A 23,520-nucleotide genomic window follows, 5' to 3' on the forward strand; every position below is an offset into this window, starting at 1 on the left:
CTCGACATCTCAACAAACAATCGGCGAACTGCTTTCTTCCTTTAATTATAATAATTGAATAATTACTATTACTTCCCATTGTGAAATTGTTTACTACGTAGTGGTATCTCTTTTGAGCACTTTTACTCCTTAAATCTATATTATGTTCACATTCAATACCAAAGTATTGTATTAAGTTGGTGAAAGTAATTTGTAATTAGTGTGATGGAAGTTAAATTTACATTCCCAGGTTGAGTTTTCATTATCAATTACACCATTAAATACGTCACGAATTACGTATTACAGGCATTAATTCAAGATCTTATCTTTTACTAAACTTCATTCAATGAATTAATTATTACCTCTCACTTAGGGTTACTTTCAAGTTGCTCGCTAATCAGAGCTGGAAAACTTTTGGTAGCAGTTTGGTTTAAGTCTATTCGATTATAAATTCTATTTTTAGTTATAATCTATGTGAATCTTTAAAGTTAATTAAATATTTGGATTAAAAAAGTCGCCCTAATAATCTCAATCTGCCGTTGACATTTGCCCTCGACTTTTTTGTTACCACCAATCGTCAACATTTAATCGCTCGAGATCGCCCTCTGTTCCGTTGACCTATCGTTCAACCACAAAACGATCTTTTTAGAGTCGCATTTCCTGCGTACTTTCTGCTAGTCCCAGTCATCTTAATCCTTCTTTTTTTTTACGCAGGAGTGTTTTTTTTTTTTTTTTTTTTGGAGAGTGATACAGTGAATCAAGACCTCCGAGAAAGGACAGATTCTAGAAGAGCTTCAGTGCTTAAGCTTCTCCTTGGGAATTCCGTCGCGCTGATCTTCCTCCAAACGAATTGGGCCTAGTAATGAATCATGAAGAGGGACCGAGGATTCATTCATAGAAAAGAGTGGAGTCGAGAGTGTTTTCCATGAGTAAAATTTGGAAAAATGGAATAATTAAATTTTCTCTAGTGTTTTCTTTTTTAGTTCAAAATGGTGATTGCAATTATTAAGTCGATATTGACCTGTGTCAAATAATATTGACCTGTTCACTTCCCAGTAAACTTTACTTTAATACGGTCCATTTCACAATTTAAAAAGAAAAACAAAAATTACCTACAAAAAATGACCTTTTACTTGTAACATTTAATTGAATTAAATCCAAGTTAAGATGAAAGAGTGGTTTTTGGACTGTTGGGTGAAAGTTTTACAATGACGACAGACATACCGACTGATAGATCTTAATGACGCCCATCAAAGTGAAAGAGTTTTGATAATTTGTAAAATGCTGGAATTTTTTAAAAAAAATCTATTTTTGGACGCCGTTGATATGGAAGCTGTAAATGTTTGGAAAGTTCTTGTTTTGCAAATAAAAAAGATTTGAGAAACGGTGGAGCGCACTCGTGTGTAAGAGAGAGAAAAGTATGTCAACATTGAATGTAGCCAAAATTTCAAATTTTATGTTTTGAAAAGTAGAAAGGCCCCGGTTCAAAGTTCTGCAACCCACAATTACAAATCCTCATCTCAAGATCTTGAAAATCTCCAAGAACGTGTTTATTTTTCGTAATGATTTCCGTATATTAATTAAAAATAAGTAATTTTGTTCTCGGTTGGCTAAATTAACTGAGCATGCGCAAACAAATCAATAAAGATTTAAACCTTTCTTCCTATTGGTTCGTATACTGCGCACTAGTTTTTAAATATTACAATATTAGTCGTAATAAGAAATGAGATTCCCCTCCTCAGGTTGCCCTTAAAATTTGTTGATTAATTTATTAGTATTCAAGATGGAGCAGGACCTTGGCCTAAAATTGCATTTATTCCACGCAAATTCTTACATTAACCTAAATATGTTAACCTTATTAACATGAAACCTACCGGATCCCTATCTGCTCAAATCAATTCCTGGACGATTTCCTGATTCTGTCTCTTACCAACTCAAGCGTACTAAACATCGTCTATTAGATTTTTACAAACCTCTCCTGACTGTAGAATTAATCCGTCAAGACCGCGTGGGGCTACAAGGATAATTGTAGGACTATTAACTGGCCACTGCAGGCTCAGAAAACACTTGCATCGCATGGGGCCTGGCGGATGATAACCTCTGTAGGTTCTGCCAGGAAGAAGAGGAAACTGCACTGCACGTGTTGTGTCAGTGTGAGGGGCTAGACAGGCTAAGGATGTTACTTCTCGGGGAGGAAAAAACTAAGGCCTGTGAGCTTTACCTACCCAGGAGTTGCTCTCCAGAATTAAGAGTCTGATTAAAAGCACGGGTCTGCATAACTATACAGGGTGTTCAGCATAAGACTATGGTAACTTTGGGAGGCGATTCTGGGCATCATTTGCAACAAAAAATTCCATACAAACTATGGCTCGATTCGGCTCCGTTTTATAGATATTTTTAATTTTATGTTTTTTCAAGGTACTACTACTTTTTAGCTAAAAGTTGCTAATATTTTTCAAACTATTACAGCTGCAGCAATTTCAATTAGCTCATTAGAAAGAAGGTTAAATTTCCTTTTAAATAAGCTAATTTGTATTCCAAAATAATAATATTAAGTATTTTACTTTGTGGCCCAAACATAAGAAATAGCAAGTTTCTAATTTTTTCCAAAAACTTTGACTTCATTTTTCTCAAAAACATTTCATATGAAAAAACCGTGCACTATTCAGGAAAAACATTGACATACGATCACCTTTCGAACGATATACAATAATTAGGGTTATGTTAAAAATTGATGCAGAAATCTGTGATTAATTGCAAAAAAGTAGGCCTCAAAACAGTGTCGGCATTATGAAAGGAACTTACTTATCGTTCTAATCTCCAAGTTAAAATCTGACATGTTTTATTCTAATACGGCTTATAAAAACAAATAAATACAACAAGAAGAAAAGATAGTTTAAAGTCTACATTGTCATTAGATATTTAGTTGTCATTTTGCTATCATTATGCCAGCGTATTCGAATATTGAATATCGCGACATGTTATGCTTCTACGGTTTCGTAGATGGGAATAGTGGATTCTAGATGTTTTCCTGATAGGGTGATCCGAATGCTAAGCCGATCTTGGAGGTGTACAGGCGGTCCGGTGAAGTAATCCATCCACTATTATTTAATTTGGGGATCAGAGCGAGTAATAAGTTCTTGGCTTATTCATTAGCTCTTCACAACCTGTTAATTCCAAAATTTTATTGAGTAGTTCAAAATGATGATTTATTCACATTATTTGGCATATTTCTTTAATTAACTAAAGAATAGCACACAGATCTAAACTCGTTAAACAAAAATCCTTTCTTTTGAAATTGGTACCCAACACTCATTTAACATCATATTCATTTCTCTTCTTTTTATTTTATTTTATTATTTATAATGTAAATTTTATATTTTTGAATATAGTTCTTAAATTAATTAATTATTAAATTACACGTTTGCAAAAAATCGTACTGGATTTGATGATTCTGATCAGTTATATTCTTATGGTAGGTGAATTCCTTTCATAACGCCGACGCTGTTTTGAGGCCTACTTTTTTGCAATTAATTGCAGATTCCTGCATCAATTTATAACATATCCCCAATGCATTGTATACCGTTCGAAAGGTGATCGTATGTCGATGTTTTTCCTGAATAGTGCACCGTTTTTTCATATAAAATGTTTTTGAGTAAAATGAAGTCAAAGTTTTTGGAAAAAATTAGAAACTTGCGATTTCTTATGTTTGGGCCACAAAGTAAAATACTTAATATTATTATTTTGGAATACAAATTAGCTTATATTAAAGGAAATTTAACCTTCTTTCTAATGAGCTTATTAAAATAGCTGTAGCCTTAATAATTTGAGAAATATAGACAACTTATTGCTAAAAAGTAGTAGTACTTTGAAAAAACATAAAAATAAAAATATCTATAAAATGGAGCCGAATCGAGCCATAGTTTATATGGAATTTTTTGTTGCGAATGATGCCCAGAATCGCCTCCCGAAGTTACCGTAGTCTTATGCTGAACACCCTGTAGAATGAGGGGAGTCTTAGTGGCATAGGCCTTGAGGCCGCCATAGTCTAATCTAATCTACAAACCTCTCGGCAATTCACCTAATTTGTGTGCTATTGTTATTGCTAAGATAGAGTTACCATCTGAAAGGAGTTCAAGCCAGCACAAATTTGGATGGAACCAAGTTAGGGATCAACAATTGGGAATTTTGAACAGTAACTAATGATTCCGGATCGTCTCAAATGTAAATATATTGCGGAACATTTCTTTTATCAAGTTTTTTTTTGAGGTTGTTATTGGCTGTAATCTGATACACAAAATCTACTGCCAAAATTTGCTTTTTTACGAGGGATTATAGAAAGTAAATAATTTACTTGAGCATCAGTTGGACTTTCACCATTTTGTTTTGAGATATGTGCTATCGCTACCCTGCGTGAAGTTACACAAAATTCTCTTTTCCTATAAATTGCCTCACCAATCAATTAACCACGTTCAACCGGTTGTTACTCACCAATTTGGCTGAGACAGGCGAACGTGAATCCTCGATTGACTGCCAGTTTGTCTGTCTGTAGGAAAGTTCACACCCTCTTTTCAATACTCCTTAATTATGTTATACGCACGCAGCTCCTTTCACTCTAGCCAATAACAACTTTCTGTCGATAATAGGATATTAGCTATAGGCACGATTTCAATATTGAACGTCTTGTTTTGCTAGATCAAATTAGGTGATGAACCTAGATTTCTAACTTTACCCCATAAACGGTTTTACCCTATCGCTCCTGATTTTAAATCCTCAACGCGCTTTGTGTTAAATTAACGGAGTAACCTCAGCTTTTTCCCATTTGCATCGATTTAATTTAAATTTTGGAATTTTACTCCCCCTAGATATGAAATTTCCATTAAAGTAATGCAAGATTATTTAAGCCGTACATTGAAATGGAATTTCACTTTTGGGGAAAGCTAATTAAACCGAATCCCTTCCCCCAAAACTACCACAAAATGGAATTTTTGTTGGAAGATTTATTAAATATGTGTTTGAATAATCAATAATTTAAATATTCACTAGAATTACGAAATTACCTAGAGCGCATTATTACAGAATAAATTGCCAATTTATCTTGGTTCAGAAATTACGTTATTCTTGGTTACTTGATAACTTTATTTTTTGAATTTATAATGAGTGAATATATTGGTCATTTGTTGCACTTAATCCTTACCTAACAGTATGAACAGTCCAGTTTAGCACTAATTTATGCAAAGCACCGAAGTCCTCCTGAATGTGCCGCCATTAAAGTCACATGAATACCATTATTTATGATTTAAGTACCACCGGTGGTGCTTCTTTTATTTTTTTATCTGGTCATTAGTGGAAAGCTCTCTTAATGGCTCCATCTGAGTTGAAATGGGCTTTTTAAATTGCTTTCTCACTTATTGCACACTTCTATTTATTTGATTTTAATGATTCTATTGTTGGGGCAGGACATTTAGTACGTGGAATTAGTTAAGAGGCAGAGAGTGATAAAGGAGGTTTTGCAAGAAATAAAAATTTAGAAGAAGTAAAAAAGAAGAAAACGAATATTATATAACTTCTAAAGAATATTTTGTTTTTAAATTTTCCTTATGAAAAAATGAGCTTTAATGTGTCTAAAATGTTACGATCCATTTATGTAATCTAGAGAGCTCATCGGAAAGAACGCTAAGTATTTTGATGTACGTATTATAAGTTCAGTCACATAGCCACATTATATTAGCACTAGATTTATCTTTTTTCGGTAGCCGTACGAAATATATCTTTGCTGAATAAGCTCTCCTCGGTTTTTAAGGGGAAAGTTTGTTAAATAACTTTGCATTCATCTACGAGGACATTGAAACGTCCTAAAATGTGTTACTTAACATTTAGCCTGCCTTTTTTCAACTTCATTCGGACCACATTCAAATGGTGTTCTTTTGAGATTCATTCAAGAACTTCGCCCGCCTTCGAAATCAAGTCCGTCTAGAGCAGGGAGGCGGGCAAATTAATTTTGCCAGATGGCCACATGAAAAACTTGGAATGGTTTTCGAGGGTTGGACTAATTTTATTTAACCCAGTTCTTCGCAAGAGCGGCGAGGCAAGGGATGTGCGACGGGTGGTGCCTGGCTTCTCTCGCGGTTTTTGTGGGCAGAAAAGAACAACCTACTGGAGGGCTACATGTCTAGCCCGCGGGCTAGGTCTGGTCTAGAGGGATGATAACTTTTAAGACGATTTCTAAATTTTGTTTCCAAAATAACTGTTTCTGATCTTTGGCATCTTCGGATGGTAATTTTATCGCCTAAGGGAGCTTCTTTAAGGTGCAGGACATTGTTGTGAAAAATCTCAGCCTATTCTACAAATCATTTTTTGGTTTTTAGCACTCTTATCATTTTTATACAATTCTTTAGAATCCTATAGAAACTGTTAGATGGGCTACTACATGGGTTTAAACCCATTAACCACTAGCCAACCCCTAGCTTAACACGTAGCCCCATTTTCACTTACACATTATGCACTTTACAGCTGATTTATCTCTAAGCACTGTTACTTACGATAGTCACGATAGATCTTTTAATTCTCAGCAGCTTTTATATGACCAATTCTTGTAAAAAAAACTAGATCTAATCAACAGTTATGATGATGTAGCTTAAAGTTAAACTACACAAATTTTTCACCACCCTGAAGATGGTAATAGATTTACCGAAACGTTGGTGAAATTAAACAAAAATTTGTGTTTTGAATTTATTGATTGACTACCAAAATTGATTGGCACCTCAATACTACCAAAATCATCAACTAAATCTAATGGTACTTTTATGTTTCATGTGTACTAGTTTTGATGATTGATTTCAAAGCCAAAAATACTACTAAATGACGTATTGTGACTTCCTTAGTTTGATAATAAATTGTTTTAAATTATACAATGAGTAACTAACTGTTAATCGATCCGCGGTGCCAAGGCAACATGAAAGGTTTATTTCCATGGTTCTACTTTTCAGTTTTTAGTCATTTTTCGGTTTCATCTTTAGAATATCTTTCAAGAACAGAACGATATCATCCCATTCTTGTATTCAAGCAGTGTCTACTTTCGCTTTGCAGTGCACAGTAAAGAAATCTGCTGATATCACACTGTTTATCAAAATATGCTGAACAGAGATACGTACTTAACCGAGATAGTTGTCCAAAAAAAAAATAAAGCTGGCCTTGAAGGTGTTCTGGAGTTAGATGCTGGACGAGTATGCTACACCCATGTAGATCACCTATCAAAAGGTTCCTTGTTTAGCCGAAAATTTATTTCAGGTCTCAACCTCAATTATTTTTAGACACATTGTCTCTAAAATTTGAATACTCTTTATTTTCGTGATGTTCCCAGATAATTATTTTTCCAGTAATGTTTTTGTAAAACCTAAATAATATATTATCATTAACGTTTAATCCAGTTCAATTGCAGTTACGAAATACTTGAACTAATTTAAAAAAAAAAAACTATTAAGGAAAAGTAATTTTAACGCAATAAATATTTTCTAAATTTAATTTCAATGTGAAATTACTCGTGCATTTGGTTTTTACCATTTTAAAAAAGAACTGCATCAAGCTGGCAGTACTTTATTTATTTATAAGTAAGATCGGCTATATATTCTGTTAGTCGCTCCATGGCCTTCTACATCGCCTTTTTATAGCGCATAAAATTTCTTTATGTAGATTTTATTTATGTTGGAAAATATATCTGTCAGATGGTAAGTTTATTATTTATGACCACTAGCATCTTAGAGCAACAATTATTTGTTGTTGAACCATTTTAAATAACTTTTTTTAAAAAATATTTTGGAAAATAATTTATCGTGTTTACGAGGGTCGTTTGAAAGGTCCGTGCAAAGTCAGAGGGATAGCACTACTGGCGCGTATCGAGGTTATGTTCAGTTAGTAGCATCTCTTGGAAGAACACACACCAAGTTTCAGCCAGATCTGTCCATTTCTTTGTGTTTGGCATTCGTTTGAATCGAGGAAGTCGAGTGATTTTCAAAAAATGGACGAAAAAGAATTTCGTGTGTTGATTAAACACTACTTTATGAAAGGCAAAACGCCTGAGGAGACTAAAGAGAAGCTTGATAAACATTATGGTGACTCTGCACCTTCGATTAGAACAGTTTATAAGTGATTTCAAAATTTTCGGAGTGGCCATATGGGCACAAGTGACGCTGAACGTTCTGGACGCCCTGTTGAGGTTACTACTCCAGAAATCATTGATAAAATCCATGACATGGTGATGGATGACAGAAGAGTGAAGGTGCGTGAGATTGCTAGTGCTGTGGGCATCTCGAATGAACGGGTACATAATATTTTGCATCAACATTTGGACATGACAAAGCTATCCGCAAGATGGGTGCCGCGATTGCTCACGCTTGACGAAAAACGAAATCGTGTGAAGTGTTTCAAGGACGGTTTGCAGCTGTTCCAGTAGAATCCGCAGGACTTTAAGCGTCGTTTCGTCACTGTGGATGAAACATGGATACATCACTACACTCCTGAGACCAAAGAACAATCTAAACAATGGGTTACCAAAGGGGAATCTGCGCCAAAAAAGGCGAAGACCGTTCCTTCGGCCGGAAAGATTATGGCGACTGTCTTTTGGGATTCGCAAGGAATAATCCTCATCGACTATCTGGAAAAGGGTAAAACTATAACAGGTGCATTTATGGACCGTTTGAAAACCGAGCTGCAAGAAAAACGCCCACAATTGGCCCACAAAAAAGTCCTTTTCCATCACGACAACGCACCAGCTCACGCCTCAGCAGTTGTGGTCGCAAAATTAATGGAAATAGGGTTCCAACTCGTTTCACATCCCCCCAATTCTCCAGACTTGGCTCCCTCGGACTACTATTTGTTTCCCAATATGAAGAAATGGCTGGCGGGAAAAAGATTTTATTCAAACGAGGAGGTGATTGCAGAAACGAATGGCTATTTTTCAGACTTGGACAAATCCTATTATTCGGAAGGGATCAACAAACTAGAGCAGCGTTGGACGAAGTGTATAAGCCTAAAAGGAGACTATGTTGAAAAATAAAAAAGGTTTACCCCAAAAAATTAAGTAGTTTTTATTTTTGCACGGACTTTTCAAACGACCCTCGTATATCAAACTAATGTCTCAGTAGTATTGAGATGTTCAGATCTTTTTGTAGTGTGAAGTTAGTTATGTAAAATGGGTATCTAATTAATTTAAAAAGAATTTTAGATTGATCACAAATTTTGGGCTTTCAAGCATTTGGCTGAAACCCTTAGATCTAGTCTGTAAGCCCACTCAAGATTCATTACAATGTTGGGCTTTTAATTAGTAGTACCGATTGGTGGATTCGATAGTCTGTCAAGTAGTCGTTACAATAGTTTACTATTAATTAACTACGAATGTTCTATATCGATCGTTTGTTAATCAAAATAAAATGGATTACTTTCAAATTAAAAATTACGCATTTACTTTTCAAACTAACCAACTAAGCCCGCCATCGAAAAAATAATTGGTGCGTCCTTCAAACAGTAATAACTTTTTTTAAAAAAAAATAACGAATGCTCTTAATTGTAATTAGCAAATAATGATGTTAAACAGACATTTGACAGTTAGTTACTTTCAGTCATTGAATAGAAAATCATAACCAGTCTAGCCAGATAAGGTGGTTCATTTGTTGTACCTTAGATCAATTGAATAATAGGCCGCTTCAGCGAGGAATAGCCCTTTTTAATTCAACCCTACTGCAGGAAGTATTCTATGATTTGTTCAACAACAAATCTAAGGCCAGGATCTACCTAATTGGCTGAGTGTTATGACAATGAACACAGTTATTCGTCCAGTAAACTTTTTTTTTACTTAAAACAAACTTACTTACTTCTCAGTAGCTTTCAAATAAAACCATAAATTTCTTATATATTTTAGATTTTATCCAACGGTAGAGGAAAAAAATATTCTTGTTATAAGGATAGAAATAATCTAAAAGAATTTTATCTACCATTCTGGCGTTTCTTATTCCACTAGATTTATGTTATAGGACTGTTTATCTAGGACTGTAATGTAGACCTACCTAGGTTACCTTAGTTTACAGTTACGTTATATTTCTTCTATTTCCTAACCAACAAGTAATCTCTTATAGTAATAAACATTGTATTTTTATTGCCATCAGATTCACTCCAAAAATAATCTTTTTGTGAGCATCCACACGAATCTCTGTCGATAAATCCATATGATGAAACCTCATTCTATTTCTTCAAACACCCAATTTGAGCAGATTATTTAATTCTTACTATCTTCTTGTATAAGTACATTTAACTGGAACGTCACTTTAGAAGAGGTATGCCTACTGCACCATTAGTCAAAAACTGCATAAAGAGGAATTTCCATTAAGAAAAAATGATCGCAATAAAACATCTTAGATGGCTCAAAGTCAGAACTGGAAATTCGTTTTATTCTCGACCTTTGGCTGATGTAACATTCTTTTGGTCCTTTTTTTTACTTAGCAACAATAATATAAACACGTCTTCAAAAGACCAAAGTTTGTTTTAATGGAGTGCACTTTACAGTAAAAGATGTCCAAAAGCAAATCTTGTAGGTGGTACGACCAGTCTAAGATATTACAATGTTTGTTGTCTTTCCATTACTGGCTGCCATTACTACAAAACAGGGCAATTACACTAAAAGCTGTATTTCATGTGAGATATTGATAGAAGCCAGCTCTCTAGAGTAATGTGTTTCTAAAATTATATCTTTCACATTTTGTTCTTTTTCACTTTTATCTTTCCATTTAACGCTCTCTCAGATCTTGTTTTTTTAAATGTTAACATTTAAACTACGTCACTACAGCTGACCTACAGCTTTCTAACCAATTAATCAATTAATAAAAACTTGTAATTACGCACATCTCTTACTGTTGTCAATTTATTCTCAAATTTTAATGTTAACCAGTTAAGCGTGTTTAACGTGTATACACGTTAAACCAAATCTCTATTACGGTGCGTTCGACGTGTATACTCGTTGTGTAAAATATAAAATTGCCATTAACCACAAAAAACTCGAAATTTTAATAAAATACAATAAGAATATTATTTGGTGGGATGTTTCCATTATCTTACCAATACAACTGCCAAGTAAAAGTAAAAAAATCGCCTATTTTTTCAGGCGGGGCTTAACGTCCAACTACCATTTACTAGGTGTCGTGGACGGAGGCGACTTGCAAACGTACTTTACTATTTCTCATTTAACCATTAAATAAAATCCAAGGCCAAGACCGGGAATCGAACCCAGTACCACAAATGCATATTAGCTTTGCAGGTCTCGCCTCTAACCGCTCGGCTACCGTGACGCCTAGTACTGCCAAGTATTTTATACAGAGGGGGTTGGAGGGAGTTAGCCAAATGATAAGTGGTTGGTAGATGTTTGGTCTCCGCATTAGAGATTGGGAATTACGCACACAAATACGAGAAGCTCTCAACCCTTGTGCAATGCCGTTTTTACCTTTTAGATAGAGGTTCAGACCTCAGTACGAACATGTTTTCATTTTGCACAGAATTCAAAGCTCTTTTCTTCCTTGTAAAAGCTCTTGCGTCCCTAGCTAGCTAGGCAATGCATACGTGAAGTGGTTCAAGATTTTGAATGAGCACAGAATACTCTGTAATCTCAAGCCCCTGAGATTGCAGAAAAAGTCGCTTGTAGTGACTATTACGACTATTGTAAACTTTTGGTTGTTTTGCCCCTGCGTTCGTCACGTGTATACACGTCATTGTCTGATTTTAATTCAGCACACTGTGTTTTTTTTAAAACTAAATTCCATGCTTAACTGGTTAATTGATGACACAATTTATATTTTACCCTTCAAACTAGTAATTTAGAGCACAACACTGTAATGAATCTTGAGTGGGCTTACAGACTAGATCTATGGGTTTCAGCCAAATGTTTGAACGCACAAAATTTGTGGTCAGTCTAAAATTCTTTGCAAATTAATTAGATGCCCAATTTACGTAACTAACTTCATAAAAATCTAAACATCTCACACTTAACAGCAAAAGCAAAAAAATCAAGTATTCAAGTTAACAGGTGTTGAAGAATACCAGATGTTAGATCATACCTAGAATCCTCTCGTGGGAGCTTTCATCTGAATAAATAGGGGCGGCAAGGAAGGAGGGAAGGACTTGGCTACCGGAAATGGTTATCCCTCGCTTTCGGCTCCGATTTCTCCTTCCTCCAAATTCCATAGTTTATCTAGGAAAGTTGTTTTATCACCTGGGAGAACTGCAGGATCTCACCTGGCACTAGTGTGGGTGGCTCAATGGAACTAATTAAAGGTCACTTGCGGAACATCAAGAAAAAAAGAGCATCAGGAATGTTAAAGTTCACTTAGCATTATTTAGATAGGATGCAAGGCTTTCCTCTTTAGATGTGTTGTAATACCTCAGCAGTTTACAGGACAATCTATAATTTATAGAGGAATTAAACATTATTAAAAATAAAAAAAAACTCCATTTGTTGAATCGCACACATAGCTGGTTGTAAGCCTTTAGAATAGTTCTTGAAAATTCGAAACACCTCGAACTGTAAGAATATACATAGCTGATGATAAGGAATTGAAGTGAGGGCAAATAAAAATATTTAGACGTAATTTCAAGTTTATAGAAGTAAAACAGCATAGATAAAAATGGTACGAGAATAAAGACCAATACCACTTTCTAAATGGACTGACAGACAAACCAGTATAAAATAAAATGAATTATTTATCAGTAGAAGACTGAATTTTTTTAAAATAAACTTTGTGATAAAAGGTTTTTATTTGTAACGTTGTACAATCTCTCTTGAGCAACATTATTCGTAGCAGTAAGGTTACTTAGCTGTAATAAGTTATCAGAGTGTGTCTCTGCCAGCCTATAATAAATGGTTCTATTGTTTTTTTGCTCAACTGATAACGAATATCTGTCTTCGCAGGCTGCATTCTAATGTGACTGTAACTGTTCTTCAAACTAAAATTTGAACGGGACTGCTGTCGACATGACTAGAATGGAATTGGTCTCAGTATTGTCAACAACTTATTTTTTTTTAAGCTTGAATATTTACTTAGGACTATTCGAACTCAAAGAACATTTGAATCCACTTATCAGCTTGGTGGCACTCACTGGGTGGAAAACTGAAATCAATGTTAACCATTCAGTTCAGGGCATTTACATTAAAGACAATGGACTAAAGACATCGGTGGTTAGATAAACAAAGAACTGACCACGTCAAATGCATACAAGTCTCTGTATAAAGAAAATGGCCTAGAACCTACTGGACATCGTGGTCAGAACTTAAAAGAGAAAGTATTGGTAGCCATAGATTCCAAGCGGCGTAGCTTGATTAGAGTGTATAGGATTTTGGCGGGTGCCTCCTCAATTTTCTCTTAACGTTCTCCGCCGATTATCGAACTGTGGCCATAATGTGCAAGATAACATTTAGGAAGGCTGCCCAACACTGAAGGAACTCCCATTAAAATTTCAATTTAGTTTAGAAATATAAACAACTGTCTTTCCATTTCTTGAATGCCCAGGAAGTCATGTGTATTACGAAACAGAATTAAAAATGACATCCATTTCTGAACTAGCATCCTTAATGAGAGATCTGGCAGTTCAGTTTACGATTAGATCTTGAAGTTCTCTGACTTACCCAAATTTTTTAAACCATTTGCCACCTGAACAAAACTCAAGCGTAGGTTAAAAATGGTGATCTTGGCACGCCTCATCTCTTTCGACAACTTTCGGAGATTGCCGAAAAGCCTAGCTTTGGGGATCTTCAAAAGAACCACAGATGGAGTGGATTGGTCGCTTTGTAAAGCGACTACGTTTTGCATGATTCTTGAACGTTCAAGCTTCGTTTGTTCGTGGAACTCTGGATTCAAAATTATTGTTTTTTTGTTAAAGCTCTATTATTATGCTGAAATATTGCTTGAAATAGAATACTAACAAAAACAATGAATTAATGCCCATTTTTTAAGGCGTGCTTTCGTCTAACTCCATATTAGGTATCGTGGACGGAGGCGACTGATAAAACATATTTAACAATGAATTTAATTATCAACCATTAAATAAAATCAAAGGCCTAGACTGGGAATAGAACTCAGTACCAAAATATTTAGTAGGAATAAAATTTCTTTGCAAAAACGGGCATTATTTTCGTAATCTAGGCCATTTTTCAGTAACTTTTAGTAATCATCATTTATTTAATTATTAAGTTTATAAAACTGTAAAGGGAATTACTGGATTCAATAACGGGAGCCAGAAGAGAACCTCGGTTTTAGAGATAGAAGCTACATTACGGCCATGAACTAATTGGATATTTCTGAATATTAGACTTCCTACCTAAAACAGTAAGCGCCCTTACTAGACATAATTGAGATTTGAAAACAATTCTTGCGTATAGAAATAAATAAGCGGTAGTTATATACCTGCGAGTTATGTTAATTGGCCAGTGCAGAGGGAATGAAGCTTGGTCCAGAGCACAGGATCCAGAGCACAACTAACGCCACCTGGGTGCGGTATAAATAACGCAGTAAATTTCAATTAAGTTGTTATGAAAGTAAATGGTTTTACTTGCTGGGCCAGTTTTTTAAAATATAGCTTTCAGTGGATCTTAAATAAATAAAAATATAAATAACCTTATTATATATAATTGCAGACACATTCCATTAAAATTAAATGTTATTATTTTTGATTTTTGCTATTATTATTATTTATCATATTTACATTCTAATATAGCAATACAAAATTAGTATTATTTAATAATACATAACGATCGCAAAACGTTTTTTACTTAAGAATTATGAGTGTCTTTCCTAGTGCAATATTCAAAGAAGCTTTCCGTACAGTGCTATAATTGTTTATGGTGGCTGTGGTAATATATGTTCCTGTAAAGAAGAAATCTAAGGGAAGAACCAGTGACCCTTCAAGTAGTCCTGATCCTTTTACCTTGAAGGCCAACGGAAAGGCCCTGTAATTTGCAACAGTTTTTTTTTTTTGGAGGGACCGCAGCTTTAAGATCCTATCGTGCTCTCTTCAAGGTGTTAGGCAGCAGGTCCTCCTGTTTCTCAGGTTATGAATCTTCTTTGGCTATAGGATATGGACATCGCAGTCAATCAGGTGGTTTTTCTCCATCTCCTCAAAGAATCTGGTAGGTTTCTTTGCGTACAACTTCTTCTGGTGCACACTTGACTCTTGAGGTATCTTTACAGCTTACCAAGTACATCCTTTACTCAGCTCGAATGATTAATAATATTAATAGATTAATAATGGATTGCCACTCGGAGATCCCGGGTTCGAATCCAGCTGTTTGCCCTTAGTTTTTCACACAGCTAATTGTCTGCTGATAGACAGTGTTGTCTGTAACGTGAAAAGCTCAAAGTGCCAATGACGTCAAATGTTGGTACACCATAAAATAAAATATAATTTTGGCCAGTATTCCACCCACAAAGGCAACTTCGTATAACTGTTTTCACCATCAGGAAAGAAGGGAAAGAAAAACGGAAATCATAATGATGATACTACTTATATTTTCTAGAATGATGATGGTGTTATAAAAGTCGGAAATAGTTTAATAAAAAATAAAATGATTTTACTAAAAATATTTTTTAAAGTATTCTTGGAAAAGAAAATCTGTTGAATTTCCATAATATTGTTGCAAGTATGAAGTGAGCAGCTATTACGTGACATGTTTATCTGATGCTTAAATATAGTATGCTGTCCTACATTCGGGTTCACTTATACTGTCATATAATGAGCATGAAATTACGTCTTCAAGATCTGGGGGGGGGGGAATTGTCGAGAGAGGAAATACTTGTCTTGTTATACGTAGTTCCGTCTGGAAATATATGTTCCAAGTCTTTTTGTAGAAAACAAAAGTTCTATAAGATATATTATGTATATATCATTTACTGTAATTAGTAAATTTACAAGTAGATTCGAGTACTTATGATATATTGCCCCAAAAAATGAAACTATCATAGTTCGAGCTCGCATTTAAAAAAGAAATTGTTATGACGAAAAAAGAGAAACCGTTTTCCTTTGGAAAATTCAATTGAAAATCTGGAAATAAAAACAAAAGAATATCTTTACAAATCAAGGAAAAAATGGAAAGTCTAATACTTTAAAAAATATTATTTCACTTACTTTTTTCGATATGATTTCCTGATAGGGCAAGCAAAAAAACATTACCATTTCCTGTAGCTACTATGGCTGAAGATCAAGGGCGGTTAGTTTTTCTGGTTTTAAAAGGTGATTGACTTTTTTAGCCTTGGGAGACACGAATTAGAGACGCAGATGGCGCAAAAGTTCCGGACAGTCAATTGTGCCGCTTGTCAAACCATGAAGAAATGAAAAAGGTCGCTATCCATTTGTGTAGACAACGGAGGATCCAGCTTTCTATGATTCTCTAGATCTAGGCTGGAGTTTTAGAATTCATTTGTAATTAGTTCGATTCGCTGTTCACCTGAAGACATGCTGAGAAACTGAATCGTGGAGTCTCTGTGGCAGGAATTATTTAAATTTCAAACAGATGTCAGGAAGTGGTTGTTGAAATAGAAGGTGGGGTCACTGGCAGATCCATAACGTTCATTGAGGGGGCGTCCAAATTTCTGAGATAGCAGAGTATCTGAGGGACGATAAGCAATCCTTATATCTCGTAATATCCTTTGATAGTGACAATAATGTTATTAACTGAAATTAGAAGTTTACCAAAGTGAAGTCAGAAAAGTATTGATGATTTGACGGCAGATTGATCAATATTACGATGAGGAAACATTATTATTATTTTAATTTCAGGTGTGCCAACGTCCAGAGATCATTGGTGCACTATCGTGTTCCGGACAGTGTTTTCTCGTTACAGACAACACTGTCCATTACACCGGTCATTGAGCTGTAAGAAGCTCCTAGGAAGAGAAAATCTAAGGATCATCAGCTGGATTCAAACCCGGGATCTCCGCGTGGGAATCCAGTATGCTAATCACTGAACTAATCGATGCAATGTAGGGGAACAAAAGATTTTGGTTACCTTGGGAAAGATTAAATAATCCTAAATCCTAAATTAAGTAAATTTATTTCGTATATTCTTCAATGAATTCAATTTTAATTGCTTCAAGTTTAGTGTATGGACCAACGAAGCGAGTGCCCAAGATAAACTGTGCTATCTGTAGCGAGAGAACTATCCGAAAACCGACAGTGCTCTAAAAGACTCCGGACGACAATGAACTTAGAAAATGACGCGCCTTAAATAAAAAAATAATAATAAAAATTGTTGTAAACTTTCATATGACCTTCTATTTATCAAAATGTTCGATTTTCTAACTTAAATATATTTCCAAACTTGAAATTTTAAAAAGTATTTGACTATTGGCCGCTAAGTTATCTGATGAAACCAAATTTAAATATTAAGTTACAAATAGCTCTGATTTTTTTAGTTTTTGATATGTTCATTAAACATACACAATAATATCTTGTAAAAAATAATAACAAAAACGAATATTTCTGTTAAAAAGTCAATTACCAAAAAATTGGCATGATCATAATACTATCTTCACCAAACAAGAGAAAGAAATATATAAGTTACTTACTAAATCATAAATAATAAATTTTTAATTTAAAATTTCATATCCAAGCAATGAATGAAGTGTTAAATGTTTCCTTATCTACTTAAGATGAGGGTATTTAGATAAAAATGAATGCTCGGTCAGTGAAGCCGAGTATGTGCTCTTATTTGAAGTTAAATAGCTGCTATTTTTAACGAATTAAGTCTCACTCTGCACGCTGTATTAAATAGTTTCATTCACTAACAGTACTTAATTTAATGAGCTTGAATTAGGACCAGTTAGTTTATCTTGTTATCTATTTACATATAACTTTATTAACTTACTGGTCATAGACTGGAACTATTATTTTCTTCCTGTATTCTGAAACTCAAATCCTTTCTACAGCTCCTTCTGAATCCACTCAGGCCTTTTCTATCCCTAATCACGCTGGTGTTCTTTAAGGACATGTCCTTGCAGCTCTCTTACGATATCACATCGTGCCAAAAAATTATTCTCCATTCTTATGCAGACTATAGCTGCTTTCAAAACACCAAAACCAGGACAATGGCATTCTACGCTCTCTAAATCCATATAGATCTTCTCAAAAGATAAAAAATTAAAGTCAATACCGCTATATGCTGCTACATGAACTCACCATCGTACAAGCAACAGTTCTACCTATTTTCCTCCATCCATGAAATCATAATTCCTCAGGTTTGATAGTAGAGAGTTAGTCTCTGTGTTTGATAAGCGGCTCACCTTGAACCCTAACTCTAGACTGAAGAGGTAGCAACCAAACAGACGGTAAAAAACTTCTCTGTAGGCTACTTGATCAACGTTCTAAACTTTCAGGGAACACTGTACTGTGACCAACGATGCACAAAAAAAAAAGGTTCTGGGAGGGAGCTGATGACCTCTAATGTTGACGCATCTTGAATTAAAACAAAAGTACTATTATGAATTTAATGATGTAATAATAATAATCTCATAATAAATACAATTTAAATGTAAAATTATAAGCCAGCGGTAATTGAAATATTATACGAAATTTTGTACATCTCTGTTCTGTAACCTAAGAGAAACCTTCTTACAAACGTGGTGTAACAAATTGTTACAAATTGTTACTAACATTCTAGTTGCAGAATAATTTATTCAGTAATCTATTTGAAAGAACTGCTCCTAAAATTAAGTAAAATTGCGGAAAACTAAAAGATAACTTACTTAAAACTTACTAATATAACAGAAGCAACTAATTGACATTTACTTACTAACCAAGATTACCTACTGCTACCAATTATGCAAACAATTGTAAGTACAATAAACATTTTTGTTAACTAAAAAAATATTAATAAAATTAAATATATAACATTTGTTTAGTTGGGAAAAAGAAATGTATTTTGAGTGTGGCGATGATGAATTCTTTTAACATATCCAGGTACACCCTTCTCGAATTAGGCTTTCTACTCCGTGAGACCTGTCATAGCCTCACGCACATCCAACCACCAACACTTACGGCGATATCTCCATTTTTAATTTACTCTAGGATTGTATTTCACCTTGAGCTAACGGACCTCATCCATTCTTTGTACATGGTCGCACCACTGCAGCCACCCCTCCTTGGTCTCTTGATGGATATTGTTTTACACGTTAGCTCTCACTTCATTTCTGATATGAGCAAGACAGAGTACGCCACAGCTCTAACGCCAGAAATCCATCTCGATGGCCAGTAGCATATCGTTTCGTTACCGTGGAGAACTTCTTTTTGTTTTTCTCCATGGTCTCCAATTCTTTCCAGCTCATACTCTCTTTATTCTTAAATTATTATTTTCCAAATAAATATAATAGTTGTTTCTGCTGTGATTCCTTTGCTTTAGAGGAGAACTGCAGCACTGAGTCTTCTCCACCCCGAATTAACAGTTTTCTCTGGGAACATTTTTCTTAGTAGCCTTCTCGGGGCCTTAAAATATCCATCTAGTTCTGGGAAAAAAATCAATATAGAAAATTAAACAGATTGCAATTCTGTCTTTTATTAGGAGGAATACAAAATTAAAAAAAAGAATTTTTTATTGATTCAAAATGATTAAAAGTTCAGTTAGATTATTTGTTAAATTAAAAGTCAAAGTATAAGTCCTTTAGTACTGCTATTGGTACTTAATAAAAGCCTGTTGACCTAGTTAAGAGGACTTCCTTTCCGGAAATTACCGTCTCTTTTTTTTCTTGACATTGTTGATTTCTTCCTGTGTGTGCAGAAGGTTAACTATCCTTTCAAGACTCTGAATGGATTTAACGGAAATGAACATAAGAAGAGCATTAGTCGTTGTAATATATTATGTGTATAAACTCGTTGGTTTTGTAAGATTGTGCAACATGTTTATTGGAAAGTATTTATACAAAACTAGTTTTTTTTTCTTAGTAAACTATTTTCCATTCTAGATTTAGGAAATGCGCTAGCAATCTATATCCTGTTTTATGTTTGTACCGCTTTGTTGTACAGAAAGTAGCTACAGATTTGTACCCGCATTCCTTACAATGCTCCTGCCTCTGTCACATCCCTTACTTTCTTTGAAGTGCTTCTTTGTTATTATTTCGCTTTAGAACACTCTTCGACATGCAATCCAACACTTTACGCGAACAATATTGCGTTCAGTCTCTAGTAAAGAGGAGAATACAGTCTTTTCCTTCCTAGGTCCTAAGAAAAAAGTGGACTTCGTAAAAAATTATAGGTTACACCTATAACTACTGCAAGCGTTGAAGGTTGCCTGAATCTAAACTAACCCGTTCCAAAAACCAAGCGGTTTGAACAGTCGTGTGATTGCATTACTAAAGTATTCTTCAGAATATTAATAACATAATTAACAATCTGTTGTAGATATGATGAAGGGCATGATGGCTATCTTGATTTGACTGAATTGAAGAGAATGATGGAGAAATTAGGAGCACCACAGACCCACCTTGGACTGAAGACCATGATCAAAGAAATCGATGAAGACGGTGATAACAGGATCAGTTTCAGAGAGGTGAGTTTGACAAGTAACAGTTTTTCTACACCTTGTTCAAGAAAAGATTCAAGATCTCTCCATATCTTCTTATATGTAAGGAACTAGGGTTAGGAGGTCTAGGTCTCCAACTTGGATAACTAGACTATATTTTTCTTCCATAGAAATAGGCAATTTTCTTAATTCTTTTTGTTAGCAAGCTCAGACTGGGGCAGTTGGACCTCATCTATCATTAACCAGAAATTTAGTCTTAATGTGATTCCTTGCTAAGAAAAACTCCAAATATTTGAGTCACATTTAGTTCTTACCAATTCCAAACACTAAACAAGTATCTGTACATTACACTGAAATGCAACAATAAGGAGATGTTTCCAAGAGGAGATCTCTGTCACGAATTTTTCTAGAAAAAGTATGAAATTTAAAGTTATATAGGTATATATTACATTATGTACTTGTATGTACATTTTGAGTTTACAAAACACTCTAGGAACCATTTTCAAGAAAATGATCAATTCAGATGGGGAATTCAAAATTGATTTTAGCAACTAATTTTAACGCTAACAACACAAAAGTATTAGGATTAAAAATAGGAATCGATCCCAGAAATATTCTCAATCCATAACCGGTTTTACAAATAAAATATTCAGAGGGCCTCAGATATTTACTGTGAAAACGAAAATCTGAACCACCACAATACCTTAGTACAATAATATAATATAATACAATAATATAGTAGAGTAAAAATAAAAGAAATAGAGTAAAGTAAAAGAGGATTGTCATCACTTAGGATGGAAGATTTGCGAGGAATCGGTCAAATAAAACAACTCGTCTTTTTGCCAACGTTTCTACAAATATATTGTCCTCTTCAGGGCGTGGCTATGCGGGTTGGTTGAGTTACAGAAACTGTAACAGCTATCAGTTTAAATAACTATCAGTTTCTGTAACTCAACCAACCCGCATAGCTACGCCCTGAAGAGGACAATATATTTGTAGAAACGTTGGCAAAAAGACGAGTTGTTTTATTTGACCGATTCCTCACAAATCTTCCATCCTAAGTTTAACAATTTGCGGTCACAAAAACTTTCATTGTCATCACTGTTCTTTCAACTTACTGTTTAGATCATGCAGGATTATCTGTCTCCTGATTTAGATTTATTATGTAGCAAGGGACTAAAAGAAGCTTGTTATGCGTTCGTTAGTAGTTTTGATTATGAACACTTTGTTCTGGCAAAATAAATAAACGAGATTTTTCTTAAGTCATTGGTCCAGTGAAAGAACTCTGGCTAGCTGCCGACATTTCCATGCTTAAATATTATTGGTAAGAAACTTATTTCTGGTTATCACGAACCTCTGAATTAGATGTAGGTAGGAAATTGTGACAATTATGTTTGGAACTATGCATGAAAATAACCAATTCTGAAAACATGCCGAAAGTAAACTTTTAAAAACTGAAATTCACAGTAATTTCTCCTCCTTTTCGAAAGAATTTTATTAAGAAAGATGAATATAAAAAACTATGTATTTAATATTTGAACAATAGATTTTTTGTTTCTGGAGGGTTTGGTTTTTGTTTTTTTTCCAGACCAACTCTCTGGAATAATTTAACCTTGCAATTATTAAATATTAAGTAGCCGAAAATAAAGCTAAATTCTAATTTGTTTGCATTTTACAGTTTATGTTAATATTCCGCAAAGCTAAAGCTGGTGAACTTGTGGAAGAAAGTGGACTATCACAGCTTGCTAAACTTACTGAAATCGATGTGGATCAAGTTGGTGTTGGCGGTGCTAAAAATTTCTTCGAGGCAAAGGTAAAAAAATCTTGATTTTTCAAAATTATTTACAAATATAGAGTTAGTTGGCTCTATGTAATGGGTGTAAGTTTTTTAGGAAGAAAGCCCAGAAAAGTTAACTGATGTTTATATCCATACATATATATAAAATTCCGTTAATGGTTGCCAGATGGATGGATATTCAGTCTAGGAAGTCAATAGATACTCTTTTTTTTTTGTTATCTATTTATATCCGTCGTGATCTTCCATTTGACAAGCCAGAGCTCGAAGACAGTTAATTTTGAAGAGAATGCGATGACTGGATCGAAGTTTAGTGACATATACAGTACAATCATCGTCTCAGATGAGTTTGATTATTTCTTTTTGATTGATAGTTAGAGTGTGGATTAAGATTAATGAATCTTCGTATCAATTTTTTGCTCATCATCTGATACCCACCCAATATTGCGAAGCATGTAGTTTAGAATCTATTCGAAGATGACTAATTAGAATTCATTATTGAGCGTTAATAATGGAACACTACTTTAAGAAGTCAGAAGTTCGCAGGTTATTACGCCTTAAAAGTCGTTGTGGAATGCCGTAGTGGTAATGAGTAGAGAGTGTCAATGCTAATGGATTAGAGTGAGCTTTGATTCTGCTGAGAAATGTAGAAAGATGTGGCAAGTTGGAGAAGAAGGGAATTTTTGAGATCATTGTGTAATGTGAAGAAGGAAACAGTAAAGGTGATATGGCGAAGAATTAGATTAGAGCATTTATATTCTTTACAGATCAGATCGTTTTGCTGTCCGTTCAGTTTTAGTCCGTATAGCGATCTTAAGAAAGTATAATGTATGTAAGGTAAAAAGTAACAGCGTAGACTTAGAATTCTAGGTTAGCGAGGAATCGGTCCTAAACTCAACCAACCCACATAGCCACACCCTGAAGAGGACAATATATTTGTCGAAACGCTGGCAAAGAGTCGAGTTTGTTTTTTATTTGACCGATTCCTCGCTAACCTAGAATTCTAAGTTTAACAATTTACGGTCACGAAACCTATACATTCAAAACAGTGTAGAGTTAACAGTTACCAAGTAGTCTGTAGAAGAAGAAAAAAACTTTGAGTTCTGTACATTTGAGTCATCTGTAAAAGGCTTTTACCTATGCACATTCTAAGATACTTGGCTAGCATTCTTGGCTAGCAGGTGAGGTGGATATTCCGTTTAGA

The 23,520-nt window shown here is 34.6% G+C and overlaps 1 protein-coding gene across 1 annotated transcript in view; it reads left to right on the forward strand.

The window, feature by feature from the left end:
- Swip-1 (EF-hand domain-containing protein D2 homolog Swip-1) overlaps positions 1-23,520 on the forward strand; it is a 97,086-nt gene that overhangs the window by 72,448 nt on the left and 1,118 nt on the right. The window contains exons 2-3 of the mRNA XM_074137432.1: positions 20,401-20,548; positions 22,200-22,334. Coding sequence (XP_073993533.1) covers positions 20,401-20,548; positions 22,200-22,334 — 283 coding nt within the window. The remainder of the gene's footprint in view (positions 1-20,400; positions 20,549-22,199; positions 22,335-23,520) is intronic.

Source organism: Rhodnius prolixus, unplaced genomic scaffold (assembly GCF_049639745.1).
Source record: "Rhodnius prolixus isolate KJV_2025 unplaced genomic scaffold, Rpr scaffold_5, whole genome shotgun sequence".
Lineage (NCBI taxonomy): Eukaryota > Metazoa > Arthropoda > Insecta > Hemiptera > Reduviidae > Rhodnius > Rhodnius prolixus.